General features: G+C 39.2%; 2 protein-coding genes across 7 annotated transcripts; one reads left to right on the top strand and one right to left on the bottom strand.

The window, feature by feature from the left end:
* The first annotated feature begins 6,019 nt into the window (after positions 1 to 6,019).
* LOC116055247 (vitellogenin-1-like) lies at positions 6,020 to 15,465 on the top strand. The gene is made up of 34 exons (XM_031307079.2): positions 6,020 to 6,196; positions 6,696 to 6,716; positions 6,964 to 7,115; positions 7,204 to 7,455; positions 7,540 to 7,701; positions 7,791 to 7,939; positions 8,023 to 8,173; positions 8,270 to 8,427; positions 8,675 to 8,840; positions 8,922 to 9,047; positions 9,143 to 9,361; positions 9,449 to 9,666; positions 9,755 to 9,852; positions 9,942 to 10,066; positions 10,154 to 10,255; positions 10,371 to 10,490; positions 10,585 to 10,762; positions 11,076 to 11,169; positions 11,259 to 11,444; positions 11,559 to 11,700; positions 11,781 to 11,991; positions 12,083 to 12,522; positions 12,609 to 12,653; positions 12,772 to 12,846; positions 12,954 to 13,160; positions 13,264 to 13,406; positions 13,493 to 13,628; positions 13,720 to 13,843; positions 13,940 to 14,120; positions 14,199 to 14,293; positions 14,420 to 14,514; positions 14,697 to 14,862; positions 15,029 to 15,190; positions 15,293 to 15,465. The coding sequence occupies exons 1-34, from the start codon at positions 6,157 to 6,159 to the stop codon at positions 15,403 to 15,405; spliced, it is 5,052 nt and encodes a 1,683-aa protein (XP_031162939.1). The 5' UTR covers positions 6,020 to 6,156; the 3' UTR covers positions 15,406 to 15,465.
* A 1,547-nt stretch (positions 15,466 to 17,012) lies between these two features.
* On the bottom strand, positions 17,013 to 25,278 carry LOC116055248 (afadin- and alpha-actinin-binding protein). 6 transcript variants are annotated; one of them, XR_004898719.1, is made up of 17 exons: positions 25,167 to 25,268; positions 22,457 to 22,573; positions 21,858 to 22,024; positions 21,511 to 21,714; positions 21,265 to 21,375; positions 21,009 to 21,144; positions 20,820 to 20,895; positions 20,252 to 20,432; positions 19,777 to 19,918; positions 19,303 to 19,439; positions 18,757 to 18,930; positions 18,391 to 18,508; positions 18,107 to 18,254; positions 17,847 to 18,011; positions 17,756 to 17,804; positions 17,666 to 17,721; positions 17,013 to 17,616 (listed from the first exon to the last, which is right to left on the bottom strand). XR_004898719.1 is itself a non-coding variant. In XM_036006982.1 (15 exons), exons 2-14 carry the CDS (start codon positions 22,473 to 22,475, stop codon positions 17,864 to 17,866), a joined length of 1,761 nt encoding a protein of 586 aa, XP_035862875.1. In that variant the 5' UTR covers positions 22,476 to 22,573; positions 25,167 to 25,268; the 3' UTR covers positions 17,013 to 17,804; positions 17,847 to 17,863. The 6 variants fall into 6 exon arrangements, 4 of the variants coding, with proteins under 4 accessions (XP_035862875.1, XP_031162940.1, XP_035862876.1 ...); XR_004898717.1 differs by having other exon boundaries at positions 17,013 to 17,721; XM_036006982.1 differs by having other exon boundaries at positions 17,013 to 17,804.
* Between the last annotated feature and the right edge of the window lie 931 nt (positions 25,279 to 26,209).

Here is a 26,209-nt window from a genome sequence, read left to right on the forward strand (position 1 = left end):
AAACAAGATCAGTATTTCAACCCCGGCTCAACAGACCATCTTCGCTTGATCATTGCTCCATTCACCCTGGTGAAACTCTCAGCAAACCTCTCTGAAACCCTCGTTATTTCCTGTCTCTGCCAAACGCTAACTTACCTTTTGTGTCTCTCTCCTGCAGTCATCATCTCCATCTCCGTCTGTCATCTCCAGTCAGCTGGCTTCACTTCTGCCCGGTTCAAACAGTCCAAAGTAGTGCTACTTTGCACATTTTTGTGGGTTTGAGGTGTATTTGTCATTTTAGCTGCCAAAGCTCTGCTGCTTTCTTCGACTCTCTCTATCTCTGGTCCTGCGCTGAGCTCAGTCAGTGTGCAGTGTGAGAGGGGGAGTGGCCAGTGGCTAGAGCAGGAAAAGCCAATGTGTGCTTCTTTTACAGACGATATCTTTTGCATTTCTAATCCAAACAAAGTCAAACTTTGAAATCCATCGAACTAACGGTTCAAGAGATATGCGCATAACACACAGACAGACAGACGTTCCTGCAATTTATAGATAGATAATCTATTTCATTTAGGTGCAATCCTGCAGGCGAAAAAGTACTAGGCCTTCAGGCTGCAGCACCATCATTAACAGAATTATAATTCATAATCTTTTATTTTAAAGGGTTTACATCATTCACCTGCAATACTGTGGAACACCTTTTTAATGGTTCTTGTGTCCAGGGAACACTACAAAAATGTTTAAAAAACATTTCAGAGCGAGTAACATTCTTCTGACGGCGCTTTGCAGTGGCCTTACTAATATGCTCCGCATCACCAATGTTGTAAAGAGAACTACCATTTGCCGTGTTGGTCATCTTACTTTAAAAAAGTAATTAGTTACAGTTACAAATTACTTCTCCCAAAAAGTAATTGAGTTAGTAACTCAGTCACCACATTGTAAAAGTAATTAGTTACTCAGCAAAGTAACTGTGACGTTATTTTTTATGTTCTATTATGCTATTATGTTCTATAACATCTTTAACGTCAAAGATGTTTATATTAACTGATTGAAGAATAAAAATACTATATACAGTATTTTAGAACATTTGGTATTTATTTGAACTCAATAGATTGCAGCCTGCCATATGATATGCATAGAAATAAAAACATAAAAAATAAATATTGAAAATAAAATTCTTTGGGTTGGGTTAGCAGCAGCAACAAGTGTTGTGTTAGCATGTGTTGATGTGAGGTGCTTCATAAGATTCGAGTTGCTTGAGGCAGACGTGGATAAAGTCTTTTTTCCTGGGCATAGCGTGCATGTTACATAAACATTCTTGCCTTTAATTTCAACGAGCGAGAAATAGTGCCGGTACTTCCAGTTTGAGAACGCTACCTTTGAATTTCCCTGGCTCGTCGCCATTGTCGCTGTCTTGTGTTTAGTGGTAGTTGTCGGTACACGATCCGTTCTGCCTGCACGATCCGTTCTGCACATGCGCAAAATGTTCGCTCATGCGCGGTTGTACGAGGATTTACGACACTGCACGATCTGTTCCACGCTTCCGGTCGACAGCCAAGCTAACGTTAGTTTAGCTAACAGCTAATTCGGCTAACTGCTAGCTGAGACAGCATGTAATAACTTTAAAAGACCCTCAAAATAAAACTTGAAAATAAACGTTGACATATATAACAAACACCTAACATATATAACAGTTGTTACCTCAGTTCTACTTTACTTGTGCTCATTTAAAATACAATCACTCAATACTTGTCTTTATTGTTATTACTGTGAAGTCTTAATTTAGCTGTAGCCTGCTTTTCCCATTACGTTTGAGTTAACGTTATTTTAGACTGAATCTAGCTGTCAGCTAGCGGTTAGCCGAATTAGCTGTTAGCTAAACTAACGTTAGCTTCCCGGTGGAGGCTAGCCATAGGCTAGCGTGGAACAGATCGTGCAGGTCGTATGGATACGTAAAACAGTATTATCTTGCACATGTGCAGAACGGATCGTGCAGGCAGAACGGATCGTGTACCGACAGTAGTCACAGAGTGATAGAGAAATACATGGCTCTCAGTAGTCAGAGCGTGCAGTGAGACAGCGTGAGCAGGGCATCCGCCCACCCAGCCAATCATCATCGCATTTGCAACGGTGTCATCATCCCCACCCCTGCTCTCTCCAGGCAGCTGATGTGTAGCCAAAGCCTGACACCTCGCGCTTCATTCAACCAAATTGTAGTAACGCGCCACTTTACATTCTCAGTAACGATAACGGCGTTGCAACGATGGGAAAAGGATTACGGATTACTCCATTACTGAAAAAATAACGCCGTTAGTAACACCGTTATACTTAAACGCCGTTACTCCCAACACTGGCCATTTGCAAAAAAACATTATGCGACACAAAGAATGTGCTGGGACGTTAGTGATATGAGGACAGATAACGTTATGTAGGCTACATAACTGATAGACTGGGAAGAAAAACGATACCGCTCAAATAGGTAGTTATCTGGAAATGAAAATGCATCTATAGTCGGGGCCTCAATATCATCTCCCAACACATGTTTAACTCCCTGCGAAGTAATACAGCTTCTTCATCAACGGGATTGTCAACAAAAGCAAATGTCATGTTTTGAGAAAAAAAAAACGTTATATTGTCTGCCTAACCAGTTAATAAACCAACCCTGTTTTTTTTAGTAATTGACTCTGAGGTTAAGTTACCTCTCTTTCTGAAACGGGCTGGAGTTAACTCTCTCTCTCAGGTTTGATTAACCTCCCTTTCTGAAACAGAAAACCCAGAGTTTCCCTCATCTCAGGGTTAACAAACTCAGAGTTTTCACTAAACCTGCTTTCTGAAACAGACCCCAGATAAGACAAGACAAAATGACAATAATAAAGAGAGGCAACTATCATAGTGTGTTAAAAGCCTGAGAATAAGGATGTTTTAAGACAGGATTTAATGCATGCAGTGTAGGGGCCAGCCTACAGTAAAATGCAGAGGTAACTCATTCCAGAGTTTGGGGGCTACAACTGTAAAGCCGCCTACACATGATCCGGAGTAAAACCGCGAAGTAGGGCGCAGAGCAGAGGGGCAAAGTGCAGGTATACGTCATGATTGCTTCTTGAATTGGTTGGGCCTTAAAAAGGTCAGCAGCAGAGGTAAAGTTGAAATAATTTGAACTTTGTGCGCGGTGCTCGGCGGCAATTCGGAGTGGTACGCTATGCCAATGGTAGCGTTCCGCCTAGTTGGACGGCACCACTCTCCCCATTGGAAAACAATGGAACAGCCAGCGAAGACCGGTTTTACCCCTGATCATGTGTAGGTGGCTTAAAGGCGCGATCTCCCCTGTGCTTCAGCCTTGACCTTGAGACCACAAGGAGCAACTGGTCTGCTTACCTGAGTGACCTCAGGGTGAAGTAAGATTGTAAAAGGTCGGAGAGCTAGCCCAATTAGTGATTTGTATGTAAACATAAAATTTTAAAATCAATTCTAAAACGTACAGGGAGCCAGTGAAGGGAGGCCAGTATGGGGAAATTGTGGTCTCGTCTGCTTGTTCTTTATAAAAGACGAGCTGCAGCATTCTGGACCAACTGCAAGCGTGAGAGGGAGACGTACACCAACATAAGGGGCATTACAGTAGTCAAGTCGGGTTGAGATAAAACCATGTATAACCCTTTTTAAAATTACTAAAAGATAAAAAAGGGCTTAAAAAAGGGCTGCTTGTACAATTTAAGATCATTACCACACCCATGTCCATTACCTCACCCATATATTTAACAGTAGATCTCACATATGGTTCCAGGGAACACAAGTCCATATAAGGGGAATCACAGCCAGGTACCACGTGGTTCAAATATCAGGACTTCAGTTTTGCTTTCAATAAAGCTTAAAAAATGTAATGCCATCCAAGCTTTAATGTCCTTGAGACAACTCAACATTGGTTTTAAGAGTTAGCATCTTTTCGTTTTGAAGACAGGTAGATTTGTATGTCATCAGCATAACAGTGGAATGAGATGCCATAATTTCTGAGGCTGGGCCCTTAGCTCGATGATGTTTTAAGCCCCCAACGTCTCCTTCCAGGCAGTGCTGCGACCGTTGACTTCAAGGCACCTAACCCTAACCATTGCCTAATCCTAGTGCCTTCCAGGTAGCGCTGCCTGGAAGGAGACGTTGGGGGCTTAAAACACCGATAAACTGACCCTTAGGGGAGCATATAAAGGGGAAAGAGGATTGGCCCAAGAATAGAACCCTGAGGAACTCCACAAGGTAGAGGCGGTAAGGAGGATGCAGAGCCACCAAGGCTGACAGAAAAACATGTTAGACAAGTAAGATCTGAACGATTCCAGAACAGCACTTTTAATGCCAACACAGTGCTCAAGGGGAGAGATAAGGATATTATGGTCTATTGTGTTGAAAGCAGCTAATTTCCAGTATTCATTGTGTTCCCGTTTTTCTTATTCCCTGCATTTTTTAACCTTAGCCTGTTTTTAGACTTCCCCTTGCCTGTCGATTTGGAATTTGTATTTGTTGTCCGTGAGTTTTGTTTGTGTTCCAAATAAAACTTTTGGAATTCCACTTACCGGAGTCGTGCATTGTGGGTCCACTGCGTCTGTGAGCGTGATAGTGTGGGTGTGTATAGACTGATTGATTGACATTTTCCAGAGCCTCTTTTTAGCTTTGTTGCATCTCTTAGTGCACGGCAAATGACAGCTTTATCATAGACTCAGCAAAAGGCAATAGCTGGGATCTTATCCTTTGCATTTTTAGGTTCACACAGTTTTAGATGTCACAGAAAGTCAAGAAATAAATAACTCAGCCTAATCGGTCACTATAGGTTGAAAATGCTTTCAGTTAAAGGCAAACCCTTAGTGTCCAGATCTGCAGTGGGAAATACTATAAATTTACATTAACGCCATTATAAGGGCCAATTGTTTTTATATTAAAAAAAAGTTATTATAGATCTATAGAAATACATCCACGGCAACATGATTTATTTCTTTTATAAATGTGCAACTTGATGTCTTCTGAACAATAAGTTATACAGTAATTAGACTGTTTTGGAAATACAATAAATCATGAGTTGCTTCACAGGTTGCCAATAATTAATGTTCTATATTATTAAATTTGCTAATGATAAATAACTCTTTACTGTTGTTTCATTGTAAACAGTTAAAACAAAGAACATGGATCTTGTTTGTTTACTTTTTTTAAGTTGAAGTGTGTTTTATTGAAACAATTACAACTACATCTATGCTTGGACTCTATAGGTTAAGTGGGCATTTTCAAGAAGTAGACAGAGCCACACTAAATTTTAAAAAATGAACAAAGTTAACAGTTTCTGTTTACATGGTAATAACACTTCCATTTCACAGTTGCAACACTGTTGAGCACAAGGGACACAGACCTGCTCAAATGTCATGACATCATTGGTCACCCTGCCCACAACAAATAAAGTGAGCAAACAGTCATGGTGCCCTCTTGTGTGAACTTTGAAACTGCATTTTAACAATATGATAAGAGATGCCACAGACATCCACCAGCATTTATAAAATGAATTAATAGCACTTGTGAATATGGAAAGACAAAAATGATCCAAGCTAACACCTACAGTAGATTGTATATGAATATGGAGCTGGACAGAAATTAACTGAATCACGTTTCTTTTAAGTTAAATAAAGATCTCATCTATTTTCAGGGTCATATAACCCTTGATTCAAATAAAACCATATATTTCTCTTAAATTGTTAAATTTAAAAAAGTTGTACTCAGTTTAACTCTAAAAACAATGTTTCTTTTGATAAAATGTTTCTCTTTCTTCTTTTATATGTAAAGTAATGACCACATATTTGCAAATATAAGGAAAAGAAAAAGGTAATATTTTGAAACAAAAAAAGGATCATCTTCTATTGTATTACAAAATGAATTGTGAGACAGCAAATATTTAGAAACATAATACTTAACTTTGACTTGTTTCTGAAGAGAACAAGGTCATGTGACCATAACTTTTCATCCACTGATACACACCCCTTCGCCCTCCCCAACCCAAAACCAACATTGTTTGAATTTAAAAGCTAAACCAATCTAATAGGTTGTATTGATCAAACATTCCAGGGTTCATACCATACCTTCATGACATCCTTGTTTGACATTTCCCTTTAAAAGGCAGCCTGTGACTGCAGGACTTTCACATCCCCATCAGCCATGAGAGTGGTTGTGCTTGCCCTCACTCTGGCCTTTGTGGGTGAGTATATGCGCTCTGTTTTTGTGAAGGTTTGACTTTTAAAAGATGCAGGTTTTTTTTTTTTTTTTTTTATCAGAAACTGCAAATAACAAAAAAAAAAATTATTTGGATGTCTTAAATGATGCATTTGAAATGATCATTTTAACAAAGAGCTTAAAGTTGAAGGTTTAGCGGCACACTAGCTAACACCTCATAAAGTTGTGCAGAAAAGACAGTTACTAACGTATTTTTATGACTTTCACTTTCAGTTCAAAATTACTGTGTTTTAATTTTTTTATATATACATTTTAAAAGTTATCCAATTTATTATACTTCAATAAATTCTATATTTAAAGTTATTTGAAGTGATAAAAACAGAGAAGACAATAAGTCTTAATTGCTATGAGGAATAAGAGATTAAAGTATCATCAGTATCAGTATTAGAGTAACCATAAGTGTATGTTGTACACTGGATACTGTCCATTTATGGATTATTAATTTATTTTCAATGTCATTTCAGCTGGTCAACATCATTACTTTGGTAAGTTCAGTACTTTATTACAATCTTGAAATTCAGATTCCATTTTTCAAAACAATATATGGAAACCAATAAATAATTAGACAATGCATTGCAACATTTACCACACAGCTAAAGTTACATGAAGGTTAATTATTCTGGTAAAATACAGTTTATGTTATGATTTATGGTTAATATGATGTAATTTATAACTCAAATAGCTTTGGGGATGAGGTAGAATACATCTCACTGAGTGAAATTGTTCTTACAGTTCCTGACTTTGCTACTGGTAAGACTTATGTATACAAGTATGAGGCACTGCTCCTGAGCGGTCTGCCGGAGGAAGGTTTGGCAAGAGCCGGACTCAAAGTCAGCAGCAAAGTTCTCATCAGTGCTGCAGCCCAAAATATATACATGCTGAAGGTAAATATCAAAAGCAGGTGCAAGCAACAATCTTCTCACTTTTAAAATGCAAACTGCCCTGTAATTAATCTTACTTTTTACACTCTAGCTTACGGAACCTGAGCTCTATGAGTACAGTGGCATCTGGCCTAAGGCTCCTTTTATACCAGCAACCAAGCTGACTTCAGCCATGGCTGCTCAGCTCTCGACACCCATCAAGTTTGAGTATGCCAATGGTGTTGTTGGAAAAATGTTCGCCTCTGAGGGAATCTCAACAATGGTGCTGAACATCTACAGAGGTATCCTGAATGTCCTTCAGCTCAACATCAAGAAGACACAGAATGTCTATGAAATGCAGGAGGTTTGTCAAAGATCCTTCAGTACTGATTATGAATACATAACAGGAAGTTGAATCTCCCAAGTAAACATAGACTTTTCTCATTAGGACGGCACTCAGGGTGTGTGCAAGACCATCTATGCCATCAGTGAAGACGAAAAGGCTGAACTCATCATTTTAACAAAGACCCGGGATCTAAACCACTGTCAGGAGAAGATCATAAAGGACATTGGGTTGGCATACACTGAGAAATGTGCAGAGTGCCAGCAGGTTGGTTCAAACACATTTTTTGTCATACATACATCTAAGGAAGTAGAAAATGTTGCATGACTAAGCAACTATGTGGTTCGTCTTCACAGGATTCAAAAAACCTGAGAGGAACTACAGCATACAACTACATCTTAAAGCCAGTTGCTAATGGCATCATGATCCTGGAGGCAGCTGTCAATGAGCTGATCCAGTTCTCACCTTTCACTGAGATGAATGGAGCTGCTCAGATGGAGACCAAGTATGTCAATATATACTCAGAATGTAATAATGCAAGTGTTTAGATTTAATGGCGCTGTATTAACCTTTGACATTTCTTTTAAGGCAATCGTTGGTGTTCCTTGAGATTCAGAGTGCTCCCATTGTACCCATCGAGACTCAGTATGTTTACCGTGGATCTCTTAAGTACGAATTTTCCACTGAGCTTCTTCAGACACCCATTCAGCTCATCAATATCACCAATGTACAGGCCCAGGTATTGTCTTAGACTGCTTTAAATTATCAGTAAGGTCAGGAAATATGTAAATCTCTCCTATGTTAAATTACTTTCACTTCAATTCTGTGTTCTTAGATTGTGGAGGTTCTGAATGATCTGGTTGCCCACAATATGGAGAGAGTCCATGAGGATGCCCCTATAAAGTTTTTTGAACTCATTCAGCTTCTCCGTGTAGCCCGCTTTGAAGACGTGGAAATGGTTTGGAGCCAATACAAAACCAAACCTGTCTACAGGTAACTTTAAGTGTTTGAACATTTGAATAAGATAAGAAAATACGGAGATGCAGTCCATCCCTGTTTGTCTGTTATTTGTTGTCTGTTAAAGTGTATCCTTTATGTGCTGCCTTCTTGGCGAGGGCTCACTTGTAAAAGAGATTGTAATCTCAATGTGATTCTTTTCCCTGGTAAAATAAAGGTAAAATATAAAAAAATAAAAATAAAATATGTATACAGGTTCACTCACACAATTTTCATCTTCCAGACAGTGGATTGTGGATGCCATTCCGGCCATTGGAACTCCTGTTGCTCTAAAATTCATCAAGGAGAAATTCCTAGCTGATGACCTTGCTGTTGCTGAAGCTGCTCAGGCTTTGATTGCATCTGTTCACATGGTGACAGCAAACACTGAGGCCATCAATCTGGTTGAGGTGGGTAAACCACAAAGCAAGTTACTATGTTGGTAATACAAATGGGGGTATGAAAGATTTCTGATTGTTGCTCTATTATAGGCCCTGGCATTCAACAACAAGATAGTGGAAAACCCAATTCTGCGTGAGATTGTTCTCCTTGGCTTCGGTACCATGATTTCAAAATACTGTGTTGAGATAGCTGTCTGTCCTGCTGAATTAATAAAGGTAATATAACATTGTGCTTTTCATATTACTTCAAAATCTTCTGCACATTTCCGGATGAGAAAAGGAGATCTTAATCCCTCATTTTCCCCCAACAGCCCATCCAAGCCCTCCTTGCAGAGGCTGTCGCTAAAGATGAGACTGAGGACATCATCCTGCTCCTTAAGGTTTTGGGTAACACTGGCCATCCTAATAGCCTTAAACCGATCACAAAGATCCTGCCCATACATGGCACTGCAGCTGCATCTCTACCCATGAGAGTCCATGCTGAAGCCATCATGGCCTTGAGGAGCATTGCTAAGAAGGAGCCAAGAATGGTGAATTCTCAACACTAACGAGTATTTCAAACTATTCTAGTTTTTACATATAAGTTTATACTGAGTTTGCTTTCTCTTGTAAATCAGATCCAGGAATGGGCTCTTCAGCTCTATATGGACAAGGCTCTTCACCCAGAGCTTCGTATGCTTGCATGCATTGTGCTGTTTGAGACAAGGCCTCCAATGGGTTTGGTTACAACTCTTGCTAACATTGTGACGAGAGAGCAGAATCTGCAGGTAGCAAGCTTCACTTATTCTCACATGAAGTCCTTGACCAGGAGCACCGCCCCTATCTATGCCTCTGTGTAAGAGCACTCTGATCCCTAATCATCATCAGTCCATCTCTGTGAACTGAATTCTGCTAACTCAGCCTTTTTCCAATTTTTCTTGCAGTGCTGCAGCTTGCAACATTGCTGTCAAAATGTTGAGCCCAAGTCTGGACAGACTGAGCTTCCGTTTCAGCAAAGCCATCCACGTGGACATCTATAACCGTAATGCCAATGTCACATCTGGTTTGCGTTACCTCGCGTTTTTCTTTTTCTGGAAGATCAACTAACTGCATCTCGTCAAACTCTTTCAGATCCTATGATGTTTGGTGCTGCTGCCAGCGCTTACTACATCAATGATGCTGCCTCCATTCTGCCCAGATCTATTGTGGCTAAGGCAAGTGCCTTCCTTGCTGGAGCTGCTGCTGATGTTCTGGAGGTAAAAAGGATAAGAAAACACCTGCCCTCTATATAATCAGCATTTTAATTAAAAAATGACCTTTTTAACATGTTGGGGTTTTCCTAGGTTGGAGTAAGAACTGAGGGACTCCAGGAAGTTCTTCTGAAAAACCCTGCACTCATTGACAATGCTAACAGGATCACCAAGATGAAGCGTGTCATTAAGGCTGTAAGTATGAAACACCAGTAAGTTGCAAGTACCAGGATAGAATAGCATACAAAACGCATATGATAAATTACAGCAGGCTAAGTTGGATTTCGGATTGTGTTTCCTTTTTCCACAGCTTTCTCAGTGGAAGGCTCTTCCCACCAGCACACCTCTGGCCTCCATCTATGTCAAATTCTTTGGTCAAGAAATTGCCTTTGCTAACATTGACAAAGTCTTGATTGACCAGGCCATTGCGGTATGATTCAGATGTCAACCTCAAGACCAATTTCAAAACAAATTGTTATTCACTTTTTTTGCAAGACACAATAGTTATAACTTCTTCTTTACAGCTCACCACCGGACCCTCTGTTGGTAGGAAAGCAATCAAGGCTCTGCTGTCTGGTGCTTCCTTCCACTTTGCTAAGCCCCTCCTAGTCACTGAAATAAGGCGTATCCTGCCAACTGCTGCTGGTATTCCAATGGAGCTCAGTCTGTACACTGCTGCTGTGGCTGCTGCAACTGTTCAAGGTGAGCAGAAGCTACAAAGCATCCACAGTTTAGCTTGTTACAGGTCCCACCTATCCCACTAATCTAGTTTACTTTATTATCAAAAAAGGTGCTGATATGCTCTTAAAGTAAAAAAGGTAAAAAGGATAAGAAACTTGAAAACAGCAATTTGTAATTTTGTAAAACTCTTTGTAATTGCAAGTGTACTTGGCTTTCATAAAAACAACATTGAAGCACTGATGGTACATGGTACACAATATCATCTAATAGTGGAACCAAGAGAGTTAAAAATGTTATACTAAGTGGGGACACATGGGTTTATTTGTTTTCTTAGTCAGGGCCATCACAACACCAGCTCTGCCAGAAAACTTCCATCTTGCTCACCTACTGAAGACAGACATTCAGCTTGAGGCTGAGATCATACCAAGGTAGGTAGAACATCTGACACTAAAATAAAAAATGAGCACAAAATATATCATATCATAAAGTGTGACATCCAAATGTCCTCTCCTTCTAGTGTTGCTGTGAACACATTTGCTGTGATGGGGGTAAACACCGCCATATTCCAGGCTGCTGTGCTATCAAGAGCTAAACTCAACTCCATTATGCCAGCCAAAATTGCTGCAAGACTTGACATTAACGAGGGCCACTTTAAGATTGAAGCTCTGCCTGTTTCTGTGCCTGAAAACATTGCAGCTGTCTAGTAAGCGTAACATTGTTCACTCAATCTGTACTCTCAAAAATATTAAATTCTGAGCACTTCTAAGATGTTTTTATTGTAGGAGCTTACATGATTAAGTTATTGTTCTTTCAACAGTGTTGAGACTGTTGCTGTGGCAAGAAATATTGAGGACCTTGCTGGTGCAAGAATCACTCCCATCATCCCTGCCAAAGCATTGCAACCAATCTCAAGGGAGATTCTCACATCTAAGATTGTTTCATCTGCTGCTGATAGTTTGGTGAGCTTTAAACATTGTCTTTTATGATCGCAGTAGTAGTATTTACATTTACAATATAATTAATGTTTTTCTTTTCATAGTCACAATCTTCAGAGATCATTCCCCAGGATGTGGCAGTTCCCATTTTCATTGCAAGACCCAAAGCAGTTCAGTTTGAGAAGAAGTACTGTGCTAAAGCTGTTGGACTGAAGGGCTGTTTCAAGATTGCCATTGAGAATGCTGCTTACATCAAGAACATTGCCCTGTACAAACTGGCTGGAAAGCACTCTATTGCTCTTTCCTTCAAAGCAAGTAAGTATAGATAACACAATACTTTTATGCATTTTGTAGAAGCATTGTTCACAAAGCAATTATTAATGCCATTATCTGATGATACTTTCAGTTGAAGGTGATGTCATTGAGAGACTGGAGATGGAGGTTCAAGTTGGACCAAAGGCTGCAGAGAAGCTCATTAAACAGATCAACCTGAGTAAAGAAATCGTTGAAGGAAGCCCAGTCTTAATGAAGCTCAAGAAAATCCTGGTTTCTGGTCAGAGGAATGTCACCTCATCTTTCTCCTCTAGCTCCAGCAGAACTCGCTCAAGCCCTAGCTCCAGCTCCTCTTCCAGCTCCTCTTCTAGCTCCTCTTCCAGCTCCTCTTCTAGCTCCTCATCTCATGTCAGCAGCAAGGCCATTGATGCAGCTGCTCCAGCCCGTAGACTTCGCAGTAGCATCAGCAGCAGCTCTTCCACATCTGTTAGCAAGTCCAGCTCTGCATCTAGCCTTGCATCGCTCTTCAGTGCAAGCTCAAGTTCCTCTAGTTCCAGTGCCAGTCTTTCAAAGGTAAAGATTGTTTGCATGGAAGAATATGAACGTGTCTACATATCATAGAAAGCATTGAACCTGACAAAAATATTTCTTCTGAACAGCGAGTGCTTTATCTCCACAAGTTCCAGAAGAACCACAAGATGCAGGTGCGTTTAGATGGTGCTTCTAACAATAACAACTATATGAATATTGTTCAGTTTGCATGTTAACTTGTGTTGCAGCTTTTTCAAGGTGGCTTTAAACTTCCATATATTATTGTTGTAGGCTCTCACTTCTCAATCAGCTGCAGTTTCAAGCAGCAGAAACAGTGCCTCAACCTTTGAGGTAATCTTCAAACAGGTGAATCTTGGTCATCTTAAATAATAAAAAAAAAAAAATCCTTTAAAACTTTTTACTGATGGGTTTGTTGGTCTACTCGCACTATTTAACCCTGACTGTTCCCACAGAAAAGATTCCTTGGTGATGGAGCTGCTCCTAATGTTGCCATCATCTTCCGTGCCGTCAGAGCTGACAAAAAGATAATGGGATACCAAGTGGCAGTTTACTTGCACAAACCTACCACCAGAATTCAGATTATCATGGCTGCCTTGGCTGCCGATAATAACTGGCAGTTCTGTGCTGATGGAGTTGTGCTTAGCAAGTCAAAAGTCACAGTAAGACACTGTCCCGTTTATAATCATAGATCTTAGGACATAATATCAAGAGGCTATTGTTAAAAACAACTGCCTTATCGTCACATCTGCTGTCTCTCAATAGGCTAAAATCGCCTGGGGAGCTGAATGCAAGCAGTACCAAACCACGATCGCAGCCGAGACTGGTCTTCTTGGTCCAAGCCCTGCAGCTCGCGTGAGAGTGGCCTGGAACAACCTGCCTTCGACCTTTAAACGCTATGCAAAGAAGTATGAAACTTCAAACACATGTCTTTAGCCTACTCATATGCAATATAGACTATGAAATGTCTGATATTTGGAAATAATTTTTGCAGGGTGTATGATGTCATTCCTGCTTCCATAATGGCTGGCATGGTTCAAGGAAAGGATAAAAACACCACTAAGCAGCTCTCACTTACACTAGTTGCCACATCTGACAGGACTATTGACTTCATTTGGAAAACACCAACAGTATGACAAATTCAGTAGTTATCCCAAAATATAAAGCCATGTTTGTTTTTGTTTGTCTAATAAATGGAATTATTCTGTCTACACTCTACAGCATACTGTCTATAAGGTGGCTTTGAGTCTTCCAATTGCACTGCCACTTGAAGAAATCAAAGGTCTCACCCCCTTCGATGACATTGCTGATAACGTCCACTACTTGTTTGCCAAGGCTGGTGCAGGTAATGAATTACATTATTGATTAATATGAAATTCACTGACACGCATCTTTGGCTCTGGGCCAAGGATTCAAACTATTTTGTTTTTATTCTTTACAGCTGAATGTAGCTTCGTCAACGACACACTGACCACATTTAACAACAGGAGATACAAGAACAATATGCCGTTGTCTTGCTACCAAGTTCTGGCACAGGATTGCACCAATGAGCTGAAATTTATGGTTCTGCTGAAGAAGGATCACATTGATCAGAACCACATAAATGTGAAAATTGCTGATATGTGAGTGTCAGAGATAAACTGAGGTTTTAATCTACAAGTTGACAACACAAAATAACATTTTCATTTCTGTACTTGTAGTGATATTGACCTGTACCCGAAGAACACTGATGTGATTGTCAAGGTTAATGGAATGGAAATACCCACCAACAACCTGCCGTATCAACATCCCACAGGTTCTTACACATTATTCCCACCCCTTAAATTTGATATCACAAACTACACATCATGGTCCAAATACTTAGAAGTTGTTAAACAAATTATGTAATGTTTTTTAATTTTGTTGTTGTTGTTGCTTACAGCTAAAATCCAGATCAGACCAAAGGATGAAGGCATTTCTGTGTACGCTCCCAGCCATGGTCTTCAAGAAGTCTTTTTTGACAAGAACTCATGGGCGGTAAATGCAACACTCACTATGGACACTTAAGAATATGTATAAAATGATAATAAAAGGTTTTTGTTTGCAAATTCCAGGCTTCAAACTTTGACCTCTGAGAAAAGATTGTTTGGCTTTTGGTAAATTTGACACACAATGTATATTGGATAGCCTGTAATGTCTCATATGATCCTGCAATGCAGGTTAAAGTTGTGGACTGGATGAGAGGACAGACCTGTGGACTCTGTGGAAAGGCTGATGGGGAAATCAGACAAGAATATCGCACACCTAATGGACGCTTGACCAAGAACGCAGTCAGCTATGCTCATTCCTGGGTTCTGCCAGCAACGAGCTGCAGGGACAGCACTGGTAAGACACAAAGGACAGTGTGTAATTACTTTTACAGCAAGATCCTTTTCCACTGTGATGTGACACAATTGTTAGATCACTGCATATGGTTAAAGCAGGTATTTTAAACATGTTATGATGCACTGAATCCATCAGAAACTCACTTATCAACACCTTTCTCCTACAGAGTGTCGTATGAAGCTTGAATCTGTGCAGCTGGAGAGGCAGGTAAATTTCCATGGCCAGGAATCCCAATGCCACTCTGTTGAGCCCGTACTGCGCTGCCTGCCCGGCTGCTTCCCTGTGAAAACCACCACTGTCACTGTTGGCTTCCACTGCCTTCCTGCTGGTGAGACTGCAAACAAATCACAGCTGGTTCAAGTGACAGAATATGAAAACGTGGAGAGAAATAACACATTTCCTAATCATTCTGCTCCATTCACTTGTGCAGATTCTGCCCTGAATCGCCCAGAGACTCTGCGCAGCATCTACGATAACAGCGTGGACATGAGGAAAACAACAGAAGCCCACCTAGCCTGCAGCTGCACTGCTCAGTGTGCTTAATAACACTTTCTGTTGGTCACTTACATCAATTCCATTTAAATGAATTGCATCTCAAAATAAGCTTTCTGTTAAGTTATTTTGACTATTGTGACTTCATAGATCTACAGTGATGCATTACTTAAAGGGAAAATGCACTATATAATCAATGTCCTTCCATACTGAGAATCAGTGTGCTAAAAAAAAAGTAGTTTACCCTACTATTACACTGATTAGTCAGCTGCTTTTTTCTTTTAATGTAAAAGTTTGGGAGGTTTATTCCATTATTGTTAAAAAATGTGCATTCGTGGACGACTATTGGCACCTTTTCATTTGAATCGTAAAACAATTGTGGAATCAATTTTTTGGCGTTCACATATGTATTTCTTTGGTATGCAGAGGAACAAAAAAATTGTAAAAATCAGTCAACCCCTTCTGAATCAAAAACAAGTGACTATACAGATAAATAATCGTGGTGACCAAATACATTAGTCAATTTCAACTTATTTTAGAGAAAATTGTTGTTTTTAAATGTTCAAGGGTTGCAATATTTTCGGCCACTACTGTATGTGTGAAAGTCTTTTGATCGACACCTCCAGAAAAAAGTGTCATCACTCTCAAAATAGTTTTAAAAGTCTCATCAATGGCTTGAGTATTTCTTCAACTTCAATTTAATTTTTACATTTCCAAACACTAATTGAGCGTCAGCGTCAGTTCTGGCAGGCCAGGTAGTCAAGACGCTGCTAACCGCTATTGGTCAACAACACGGTCTCATCAGCTGATCTGCATTAGCGCATCAGCTGGTCACTCCCCTCGCTGCTAAATGGCTACACTCAACAGGGCGCGCTACTTAAGCTGATTCATTTGGCTCCTTCTGCTTGCTGCTCCTAAATGCTGCTACTTTAGCTTGTTCCTACTGCTGCTTTAGTTTGCTCCAAATGCTTGCTGCTCGCTTTTTGCTACCCACCTCCTCCCCTGCTCCACCTTGTCGTGTATAACGTGGCATTTGCTTCTATGTTATTGTTGCTGCTCTGTTCATATGGGGGAATAGTTTAGCTCTCCCAGTATTAAACTGTGTGAGCGTCCCCTAACGCTGCTGCTGTCCCCTGACTCGCTGCTTTTTCATGGTGCTCATGAAAGGTCAGGGGACTCCTCTGAACAGAGCCATATCGCCAAATTTAATTCCTAATTTATTCAATAAATTCTTAAAGCTTTCATTGTCTGTGTTGTTCTCGACGTTATGGACCTGACAGAACTATAGTTGATTGTTGTCAAAAAAACTAATTTCTGTGGCCACTGTATTGAGTACATTTCCTTGGTGATGTACTTTACAGCTTCACAACCAAATATAAAATCACCAGTGTACAATATATGTGAACTTAGTACTAGATATATTATTTAATAACAATGGTTCAGTTCAGTTCCAAAACATGCAAGGGCAATACTATCTAGCCACAAAAGCAAAAGCAATTTATTACAGCTCTTACCTCTTTACTAGACAGTCCTGTTGTTGAATTGCTGTTTCACTCTGTTTACCTCAGTGGTCTCCATTTTCGTCAGTTATAGGTGTTGATCAGTAACTCAGTAAGATCAGTAAGAATTGTTTTGCGATAGAGAGGCCAATAAAGAAATTTTGTGTTTCAAGAATGTATAATGAATGTTTCAAGAATATGATTTTCTAGAATACATCATGTACGAATTATTCTTATCTGTCAATATAAAGCCACTTAAATAAACATTAATTTAAAAAAAAAGAAAAATTATGAATACACATTTATACTGACATCAGAGTGGTCTAAACTCAATGACAGGGTTCTACTACACATTATGTAATTTCTGTTACATTTTTCAGCCTTTTCCTATTTTACTGTAACATCCTACATCACCAGCTACTGATGTAACTGCAATATCTGTCAATCACATTTCTTTATCTTACTATAGAAATATAATTCATTTTTTATCCAGTTTCTTATTGCATTTTGTGAAACAGCAGCATTAATTCTACATTCTAAAACGTGCCAGTTGAGAGGTTTAACATGATAACTAAAGTTGAAAAGTTATGAAATAAACAGCAACATTTAGGCAAGTGTATGTACAACAGCAAACATTAACAAGGGCCAAGCAACATCTCCTTACACATAATCTTTTGTGGCACAAGTACTAGCCTTAGACTAAGATTCTACACATTAGATATGACTGTCAAAACAAGATGTACAGCACCACATAAATAAATACATTTATCACATAATCTAAATACAAAACAGTAAAATAATTAAAAAGAAACAATTAGATTTGCTCTCAGTCACACAGAGCACAGAACACCAGCAGCTAACCAGGACTCTTGTTTGGCTTCAACTGTTAAAAATTATTTAATCTTCCGTTGTTTGGTATTCACAATTCAGCATTTCTGAAATACTACAAATCATCTATAATCAATGGACATTAACAGGAATTCTGATTTAAATTATTAAAGTTTTTGGCTTCATATAGAGCTTGTCTTTTCCTTTGTGAGTGTGTGGCTGCTGTGGTCTTCACGGTCGTTCCAGTGTTTGTGCTGAGCTGGAACATTTCCATTTAAAAAGTTGCTTGACTCTTCAACATGTTCAGTCAATCTCTTTGGTTTGGTTGATCTGGAAAGTTGACAAAGAGTTTAGGGTGCACAATAGCAGCAGTCATTGAGAGGTACATTATGTCATGTCATTATTTGTACTATCATACGCTGTACCTGTTTTCTGGGACAAGGCAAAGTGTGGGATACAGTTCGGCTGTTGATGGTGATGTCAGTGGGACACATCTGGGCGTGGGGGAGGTTGTGTCAGATGGCCTTTTGATGAGCTTTTCTGGAGCTGACGCTGCACTCGCCTCTGTTTTAGCTGCAAAGATAATATGAAACTTTATTAATAGTTACTTATTAATAATTATGAATAAAAACATAATCAACTTTGGAAGATTCAAATATAAAGACAAATGTGACCTGGGCCTGTCCAATGTAAGGGAGTGGACACTCACATATTAAAAAGGCACTTTTGGACTTTGACATCTGGGGTTTATTTGAGTCAGCAAATGGACTCAAGTTTAAAAACTGATGTTTGAGCCACGTTGCTCGATCGTCCTCAAAGGCCTTTCTCTGCAAGTTAAACCAGATGCAAACTTAAAGTGAGCACACAGACATAAACCAGTCATCTTGGCACACAGCTGTTTTTTGCAAAGAGCGAAATGTAGCGTATTTCCTAAATTCTAGTTCATACCAATTTTGGGGAAAAATAGGTTTTATAATAAAAGTCTGGATAATATATGTTGTTTGTATACCTGGAGTGGTAACAAAAATAATTTCCCCCTGGGATTATTAAAGTATTTCTGATTCTGATAAATCACCTCATGGCTAAGTCTTATAGCTGCTTCAGTGAAGTTCCTCCTCTCCCTCTCAAATATCTTTCTCTGTTCCTCAAGGGTCTTCCACTCATCTCTGAAGCGCTCTTTCTCTTGCAGCATGTAGCAGTCGCTCAGCAGGGATGCCTTCTCCTCATCATACGGAGAGCTCAGCTGCTGCTACAAGAAAAAGAAGTGCCATGGTTTGTACAGCCAGAATTTAGTAAAGGAAGTGTCAACAAACAAAATACTGTATCTTTTCACCAACATGCAAACATGGTTCCAATTTAAGTGCTCAGTTAACACTATAAAAGAAAAAGTAAACCCTGAGATGAAGCTACAATGTTAGAGGTTGACTAATTTTTAAAACTAGCAGTTTAAAATGTATAACTTTTTCAAAGTGTCCCTTTACTTTCTACTCAAAATTGTTTTATAGAGTTATATGGCACTCTTGTCTCAGCAGTGTGACTTTGACTCTTGCTATTGGCCACTTGAACTAATGAACTCTCCAGAGAGCTTAATGGCTAAAATGTCAGAGTAATTCAGCCTTACCTGTAGGAGCTGATGTTGTGTTTGAATGAAGTCTTTGCACTGCTGGATCTCCAGCTTCAGTCTGTCCATCTCCTCCTCATGAGTCTCTCGGGAAACAGCATCAGTATTTTTGCTCCTGCCAATCTGAGCCAAAGATGCTGGACAAGCAACCCAGAAAATCTAATTTTACAATTAGGCTAACATCCATCTTCTATGTATTGATTTTAACAGGAAGTTAGGATCCAGTCTGGAATGTCATTGGAGAAACATTTTGTTTTGGTTGCTTCCATACAAATCTGATTATTTTTGGCTTCAGTATATAATGTAAGCATGCTTCGGTTTCTTGTTCTATATCTCCTTTGCCACATCAATGGTACAAAAGCTATTTTTGAGGTTAGAGAGGAATCTAAATTATCTATACTTGTTATAAGACACAAAGTTACATCCCTTTATGTATCAGGGTCAAAGAGTGAAAGTATGCTACATGAAGACTACCTTGGTTGTCCAATCTTTCAACGTGGCTCTTAAGTCTTCTCCACTGGAGGCGAATACTGTTGGTCAGCTTCTCCCGGGCGTGAACACAATACAGCTCTACACTTTCTTTACTGGAATCAAACACTTCCTCTTCCAAGTCAGCCTGACAATGAAAATGAAAAGAAATTTCAATCCATTAGTAGCACACAAGTCTAAAACCCCTTGACCCATTTTAGCCATGGTTATTGTGTTTGTCTGCTTAATCAGCCAATTTGTGATCAATGTTTTTAAGAATCATTCCACCTAATTTGGTTGTTCAAATACTGGGAGCAAAATGGGAAAAAAATGTTTAATAACCCCTGGTAAGAGATCTACTGTATGTCTACCTGCAGTATAATACTGATCACCGATACCAATATTGCATATCACATAAAGGCAATGAAGTGAGAGCAGTGATTGGAAACAAAAAAAGTAAGAGAAAAACAGCTTGTCCTACCTGTATATCATCATCTTGATGTTGGTCGTCTTTCAGCGTTGGTTTCTTTGAACTCAAAATGGACACCATGTCTTTTTTCATTTGCTGCAACACTTTCTTCAACTCTGCATTTTCCAGCAGCAACTCCCTTTGTCGGATGTCATAGTCGCTCAGCAAAGTCTTATACATCTCCCCCTCATGCCTTGGGATAGGAAAGTTAATCATCTATGTTTATTTGTCCGTTATAATCTCACCTGGTACGGCAACAGCACCGAACAGGACCACAAGGCCCTACCAAGAGTGGTTTGTTTGGCTGAACACACAATAATAGGTGGTGCTCTATCCTGCCTAAGGGGTATTTACAACAGGCACTGCAAGAATAAGGGTAAGGAAATCATTAAAGAGCCCAACCCAAGAGGAGCCTCTACCCTCAGGCCACTAGGATCCTAAACAAGGTCAGTGCCTTAGACTTATTTAATTCTCCTGTGTTCCCGCATTTTTTATTTACCCATGAAAATATGTCTTCAGAGACAAAGTTCATAGATAATGTAAAATGACTAGACAAAAAAGCCATTTGAAGTAAACTTACTTTGCTTCTGTCTTTTCAGTTTTCCAAAGGCTTCTCTTCCCATCAGCTCTTCCAATGTTGTTTAATACATCAATGGCTGGAAGCAAGAAAGACAAATGGAGAAAATGAAAGAGAGTCTTAAAGGGCATGTCAAATTTTAATGTTTAACATTGGGGCAAAGGATGGGGCTGAACAGGTTTTCTCTTTAACCTTGTTTCTTCTCCTTTTTGTCAACCAGAAGTTGATTCAAGCGCTCCCTCAGTTTGTTAAATTCTCTTTCTTTCCTTTTCATCTCATGATTGTACTGGCTGGCCCGGCTTGCAATTATGTTCTGAAGTTTTTGCACCTAGCAGGAGGAAATAACAAGTGTTTACTGTTTAAAGTGTCATGCTTATCCACCTGAGACCAAAAACATGACTGTGGATTTACTCAACATTGTCTGGGGCAGTAAGTCCAAAGAAAATACCTCTTCTTTTTCATTTTTCAGACAGTTTTGCAAACTCTTGACTTTCAGCTGCAGCTGTCGTTCTCTCTCAAGGAGTCCCGTGTTTTCTCTTTTGGACAGTTCAAGCTGCTCCTATGATAACAGAAGAACATTGACATGGCAACGCTTGAGTTGCTTTTGGTTGAACATTTGTCTTCCACCAAATCTAGATTTTATTTAAATACAATATTCATATGGAGGAATCACTGGGTTTAAATGTAACTGTACTTTTAGTTGGGTGCTGGTGAGCTGCAAGTAGTCCAAATTGCTGCTGGACTTAAGTTGCTCCACTTCCATGTTTTCCAGAGTCCGGAGGCCTCTGCGGTGCAGCTGAATCAGGTCATAGATGCAATTTAGCACAGCCACAACATTCATTTCTGAGCTTCCTCCTGACTCCATCCAAACTGGTGGAAGGCCAAGAGATGACACCTCCTGTAAAAAGGAGAATAAAAGGAAGCAAAGGATGTGGAGGAGACTTAAACCTAGGACATTGCAGTCATATTGTACATGCGTTAAACCACAAGCATCAATAACTGCGCTAATAATAAATCAGAGACACATGTAAGGATACCAACCTGACTGATGTGTGATAGACATTCCTGCACGTTTTTCTCTGTGCAAAAGGTACTGAGCATGTAGTTTCTGTGCAGTGGCAGCGATGATTGGCTAGACTGCCTCAAGGGAGATGGTCTACATTCAATGGAGCTGCTGCAAATGTCCTTAACTTTTGGGGGGAAAATGTCTGTTAAATATATATTGGTATGGTCTTATACTAATTTGTTAATGCTTGACCAGAAAAGGAAAACACTTTATATACAGTAGATGTTACATGAATTGAGGTTACTTTTGGCACAGACACTAAGAATAGCATTAATCTGCCATATGGGTCAGTTTAACCTGTTCCTAACTCACACGGTTTGATACAGAGACCAAGCTAGAAGTCAAAATGATACAGTAACCTACACACAACTGCTGAAGGCAGAATACTGCAGTACTGTGATTCAGTTCATCTAACTAGAAATGATGCCGACATAAAATTAAAATTACATTACAAAATATTGTACAGTTTCTGAGACATATAAAGGTGAACAATTGCTGAGTTCAATAGCCAACATGTCTCATTAACAGTGCATATGCACTGGTCTACAAACTCAAAAGTCAAAAACTCACTCACCCAGGGAGGACTCTGGCATTGTTGCAGGGCAGCCTTCAGGCTGCGTATCTGGATCGTCTACTACATGTGCAGGATACACAAACCTTGCCACAACATCCACCTATGCAGTCAGTGCTCCTAAAATAGAGGGTCAGATTAGCAGCGCCCATTCAACTGGATTACGAGGCAATGGAAGTTAACGTGCAGCAGCAATGAGTGAACAGAAAACACACAGCAACCTAAATAACAGAGTATGTGGACAGCAAAATCACTAAGGCTATTTCATTCATTCAGTGAAGACAACAAGCTAATAGTGTTCACGTAGTATACCCACAGCCAGCCGATAAATGTAATAGAAAATATTAAAATGTGTGTTTATTTACAGTCTTTTACAAAGCTTGTTATGATTGTTATGTTGTTGTGCTGTTGTTGTGGTTTATACAGTACTGTACACCGTTACTGCAGGACTATTTAACAGGTTACAAGCTTGGACAAGGCCGGCATCTTATCTCAATGCTCTTATCATGAGCTGATCAGACTAATCCCAGACAGACAGTATGGTGATTGTCTGCAGAACCACACAATCAGAAACATTTCTCCTCCTGTAAGAAAACTGCCTTTGTTTTTTTAACAAATAGACACACTATACAGATTTACTGAAAACTTATAGTATCATCTACAACACCTCATTCTAGGACAGTAACGATCAGAGCATGAGCAGTGAATTTACACATTTTGTGTATTACATTTTTCTTACATTTTAGTCTTTAAGGCTGTGTGTTAGGGCTGCAACTAACGATTATTTTCATAGTCGATTAATCTGTCGATTATTTTCTCGAATAATCGATTAGTTGTTTGATCTATAAAAATGTCAAAACATGGTGAAAAATGTGGATCAGTGTTTCCCAAAGCCTAAGAGGACGTCCTCAAATGTCTCGTTTTGTCCAAAACTCAAAAGATATTCAGTTTCCTATCAGAGAGGAGAGAAGAAACTAGAAGATATTCACATTTAACAAGCTGGAATCAGAGAAATCTTATTTTTTTTTAATAAAAAAATGACTCAAACGATTAATCGATTATCAAAATAGTTGCCGATTCATTTAATAGTTGACAACTAATCGATTCATCAATGCACCTCTACTGTGTGTGACTCATTATTGACTCAGGGGACCTGCACTTTGGTTTCAGTGATACTTAATCAGCCTGACGAGACAGATGGCAAGGCTACAGCCACAAAGCTTAACAAGACTATACGCTGCTTGGACTGACTACTCAATAAGTGTTAACCTTCAACTCAAAAATGTTGAGTTGAAGTCAATTTTTACTTACTTTGTTTTTCAATATGGTGCTGAACAGTGTGTGTGTGTGTGTGTGTGTGTGTGTGTGTGTGTGTGTGTGTGTGTGTGTGTGTGTGTGTGTGTGTCACAATGTGCATTATATTAATGTAGGATTTGTGATCTGTCTTGTTGTTTTGTTAGATGTTGTCATATTTTTACTGTTGGATTTAAATGGTGCCCTGCCTAGGGACTGCAGATGTAAATTAGCCTAAGGCTAACTCTGGTACAGCATCAAATGGCAACATTTATGTTAAATGGTCCCTAACAAATAAAATGAATAAATAAATAAATTAAAAAAAATGTAGTCAAATTTCTTTTCCAGTGTAAAATCTCCGAAGGGAAATATGTAAGTATTTACAGAATATATTTTAAGGTTTGTGGTCCCTCGGAGGCATGTATGATAAGAACATGATGTGTGACATTTTAGAACAGATTCTCAACCATGAGGGGTAGCCTACTTAGTGATGGGTTCACAGGAGACAGCTCAGACTGATCTACATACACTCAGTTTCTAAGAAGAACAGCCCTGCATTAAATCCTACCTTCATGAAGATTATAATGCTCAGTTTTTTCTTTCTATTTTGTCACCCTCATTTATATGAAAAATAAGACACGGCTCTTAGTATAATGTTAATGGAATACAGTTCATAAGCGCCACAAACTTCCTCCAGCCTCCAGAATGAACCATAACGTTGAATCAACACCTCAACAGTTTCAACAAAAACTGAACATTATAACCTTCATGGTAGGATTTATTGCATATACCGTTGAATTAGATTGCATTAAATTTTGCTCTGTGAACCCAATAAGTTGACACATATTTAAATACCCTAGTTTTGTAAAATGTCACACTTTCTATGCAGTTAATTTGAAGTTAAAGTGTACTCAAACTGACATCTCAGCAACTCTCTCATTGCTGGGAGCTGCAAGAAAAACACTGACTTAGGTGACCGTCACCTTACTTCTACAAACCATTTAACAGTATGCGAAACAAATGTTAATGGTGTCACATCATTTTAGCTAGCGTTTACATAAAATGTACTGAGTTCACGTTACTATAAAAGTGGGATAGCCTGGAACAAGCGTGGCGTTAAGTTATGTTGTTAATTTCGGTAATAATGTGTAACCTTGGCGTTAACTCGATATTTTTAGGACAACGTCTACTCAAAATATTTTTGTTTAAAGGCTGTGCAGGTCCTTTACACATCTAGCTAACCACCAGACGTTACTGCCCACTGAGTGCCCCTCGTCCCACCTGAAAACAATCTTGACATTGAAGCCGAGCGGCTGCTATCTTAGCCTAACAAGTTGCCTACAGTAGTCACGAATGCAGTCGTTAAAATGTTTACTTTATAAAGAAGTGAACACCAAAATATTTCGAGTAGCCTACTTACTTAACTTTGCATTTCCACATGCATTTCCCGACTGCTCGTTGCTTCACGATCCAGCAGCTCCTACGACAATCCACGCCACTGCACGCAAACCAAACAGCAAGCTAATTGGCCGACTCGTTGTCTAGCAACCGAGCACGGCTCAATATGATTGGTTCCCGGCTGTGAGGCACTTGAGGCTACCAGAGACGGTGTAGAGCAGGGTTCTTCAACGTTTAGCCTAGGGCTCCTTAACTGAGAGTGAGATGGAGCAGGGACCCCCTACCACATATCGTATAAAATTAAGTTGCATATTAAATTGGGCCTACAACAACGTGTGGGCGGCCTAAAGCCTTTATACATTTTTAGTGCATAAAATACTAAGCTATTAAAATATTTGTTGGCATGATTTCATCAACTATGTTATAATGTTAAACATACATGTGGCACAGTGAATCCTAAGGATTACCTGGATCTGTGGATGGCTACCTTAGTGACTACCTTACCTATAGGCCAGTCAGCCTATCATCAGTGTTTTCTTCTCACAAATAGGCTGATTTATATTTGCTAATAATATGTTGGATTCATGTAAAGACATTTTGATTTTTGAAGACACTTTCAAACAATTAACAATTTGGTAAAGAGTATCTTTGCCTTAACTAATTTTTTTTTTTTTTATTATGTCAATGTTATTAAAACACACTGATAAAGAGCTAGTATAATTGTTGTTGTTTTTTGCTTTTGGTATTATGACTTTATATTTGTAGATATGATGATTCTTATCAAATAAGGTCAAATAAAACCCTTCACTCTACTTAACGTGCTATATTCAGAAACACCAGTCAACTTCACTTAAATGTGTAAGGAGCAAGACTTAAATGTCAAATTAATTTAATTAATTAACTGATATAAAGCAGTGCAATGTAATTAGATACATAATATTAATTCACAAAATTATGACTTTAAAGTAACTTTAATGCAATTTATACATCACATAAGAACAGTACAATAAAGTAGCTTATTGCAACACAGTAAGCAACACCTTACAAAACCTAATACAGACAAAT

This window comes from Sander lucioperca, chromosome 11, assembly GCF_008315115.2.
Source record: "Sander lucioperca isolate FBNREF2018 chromosome 11, SLUC_FBN_1.2, whole genome shotgun sequence".
Classification (NCBI taxonomy): domain Eukaryota; kingdom Metazoa; phylum Chordata; class Actinopteri; order Perciformes; family Percidae; genus Sander; species Sander lucioperca.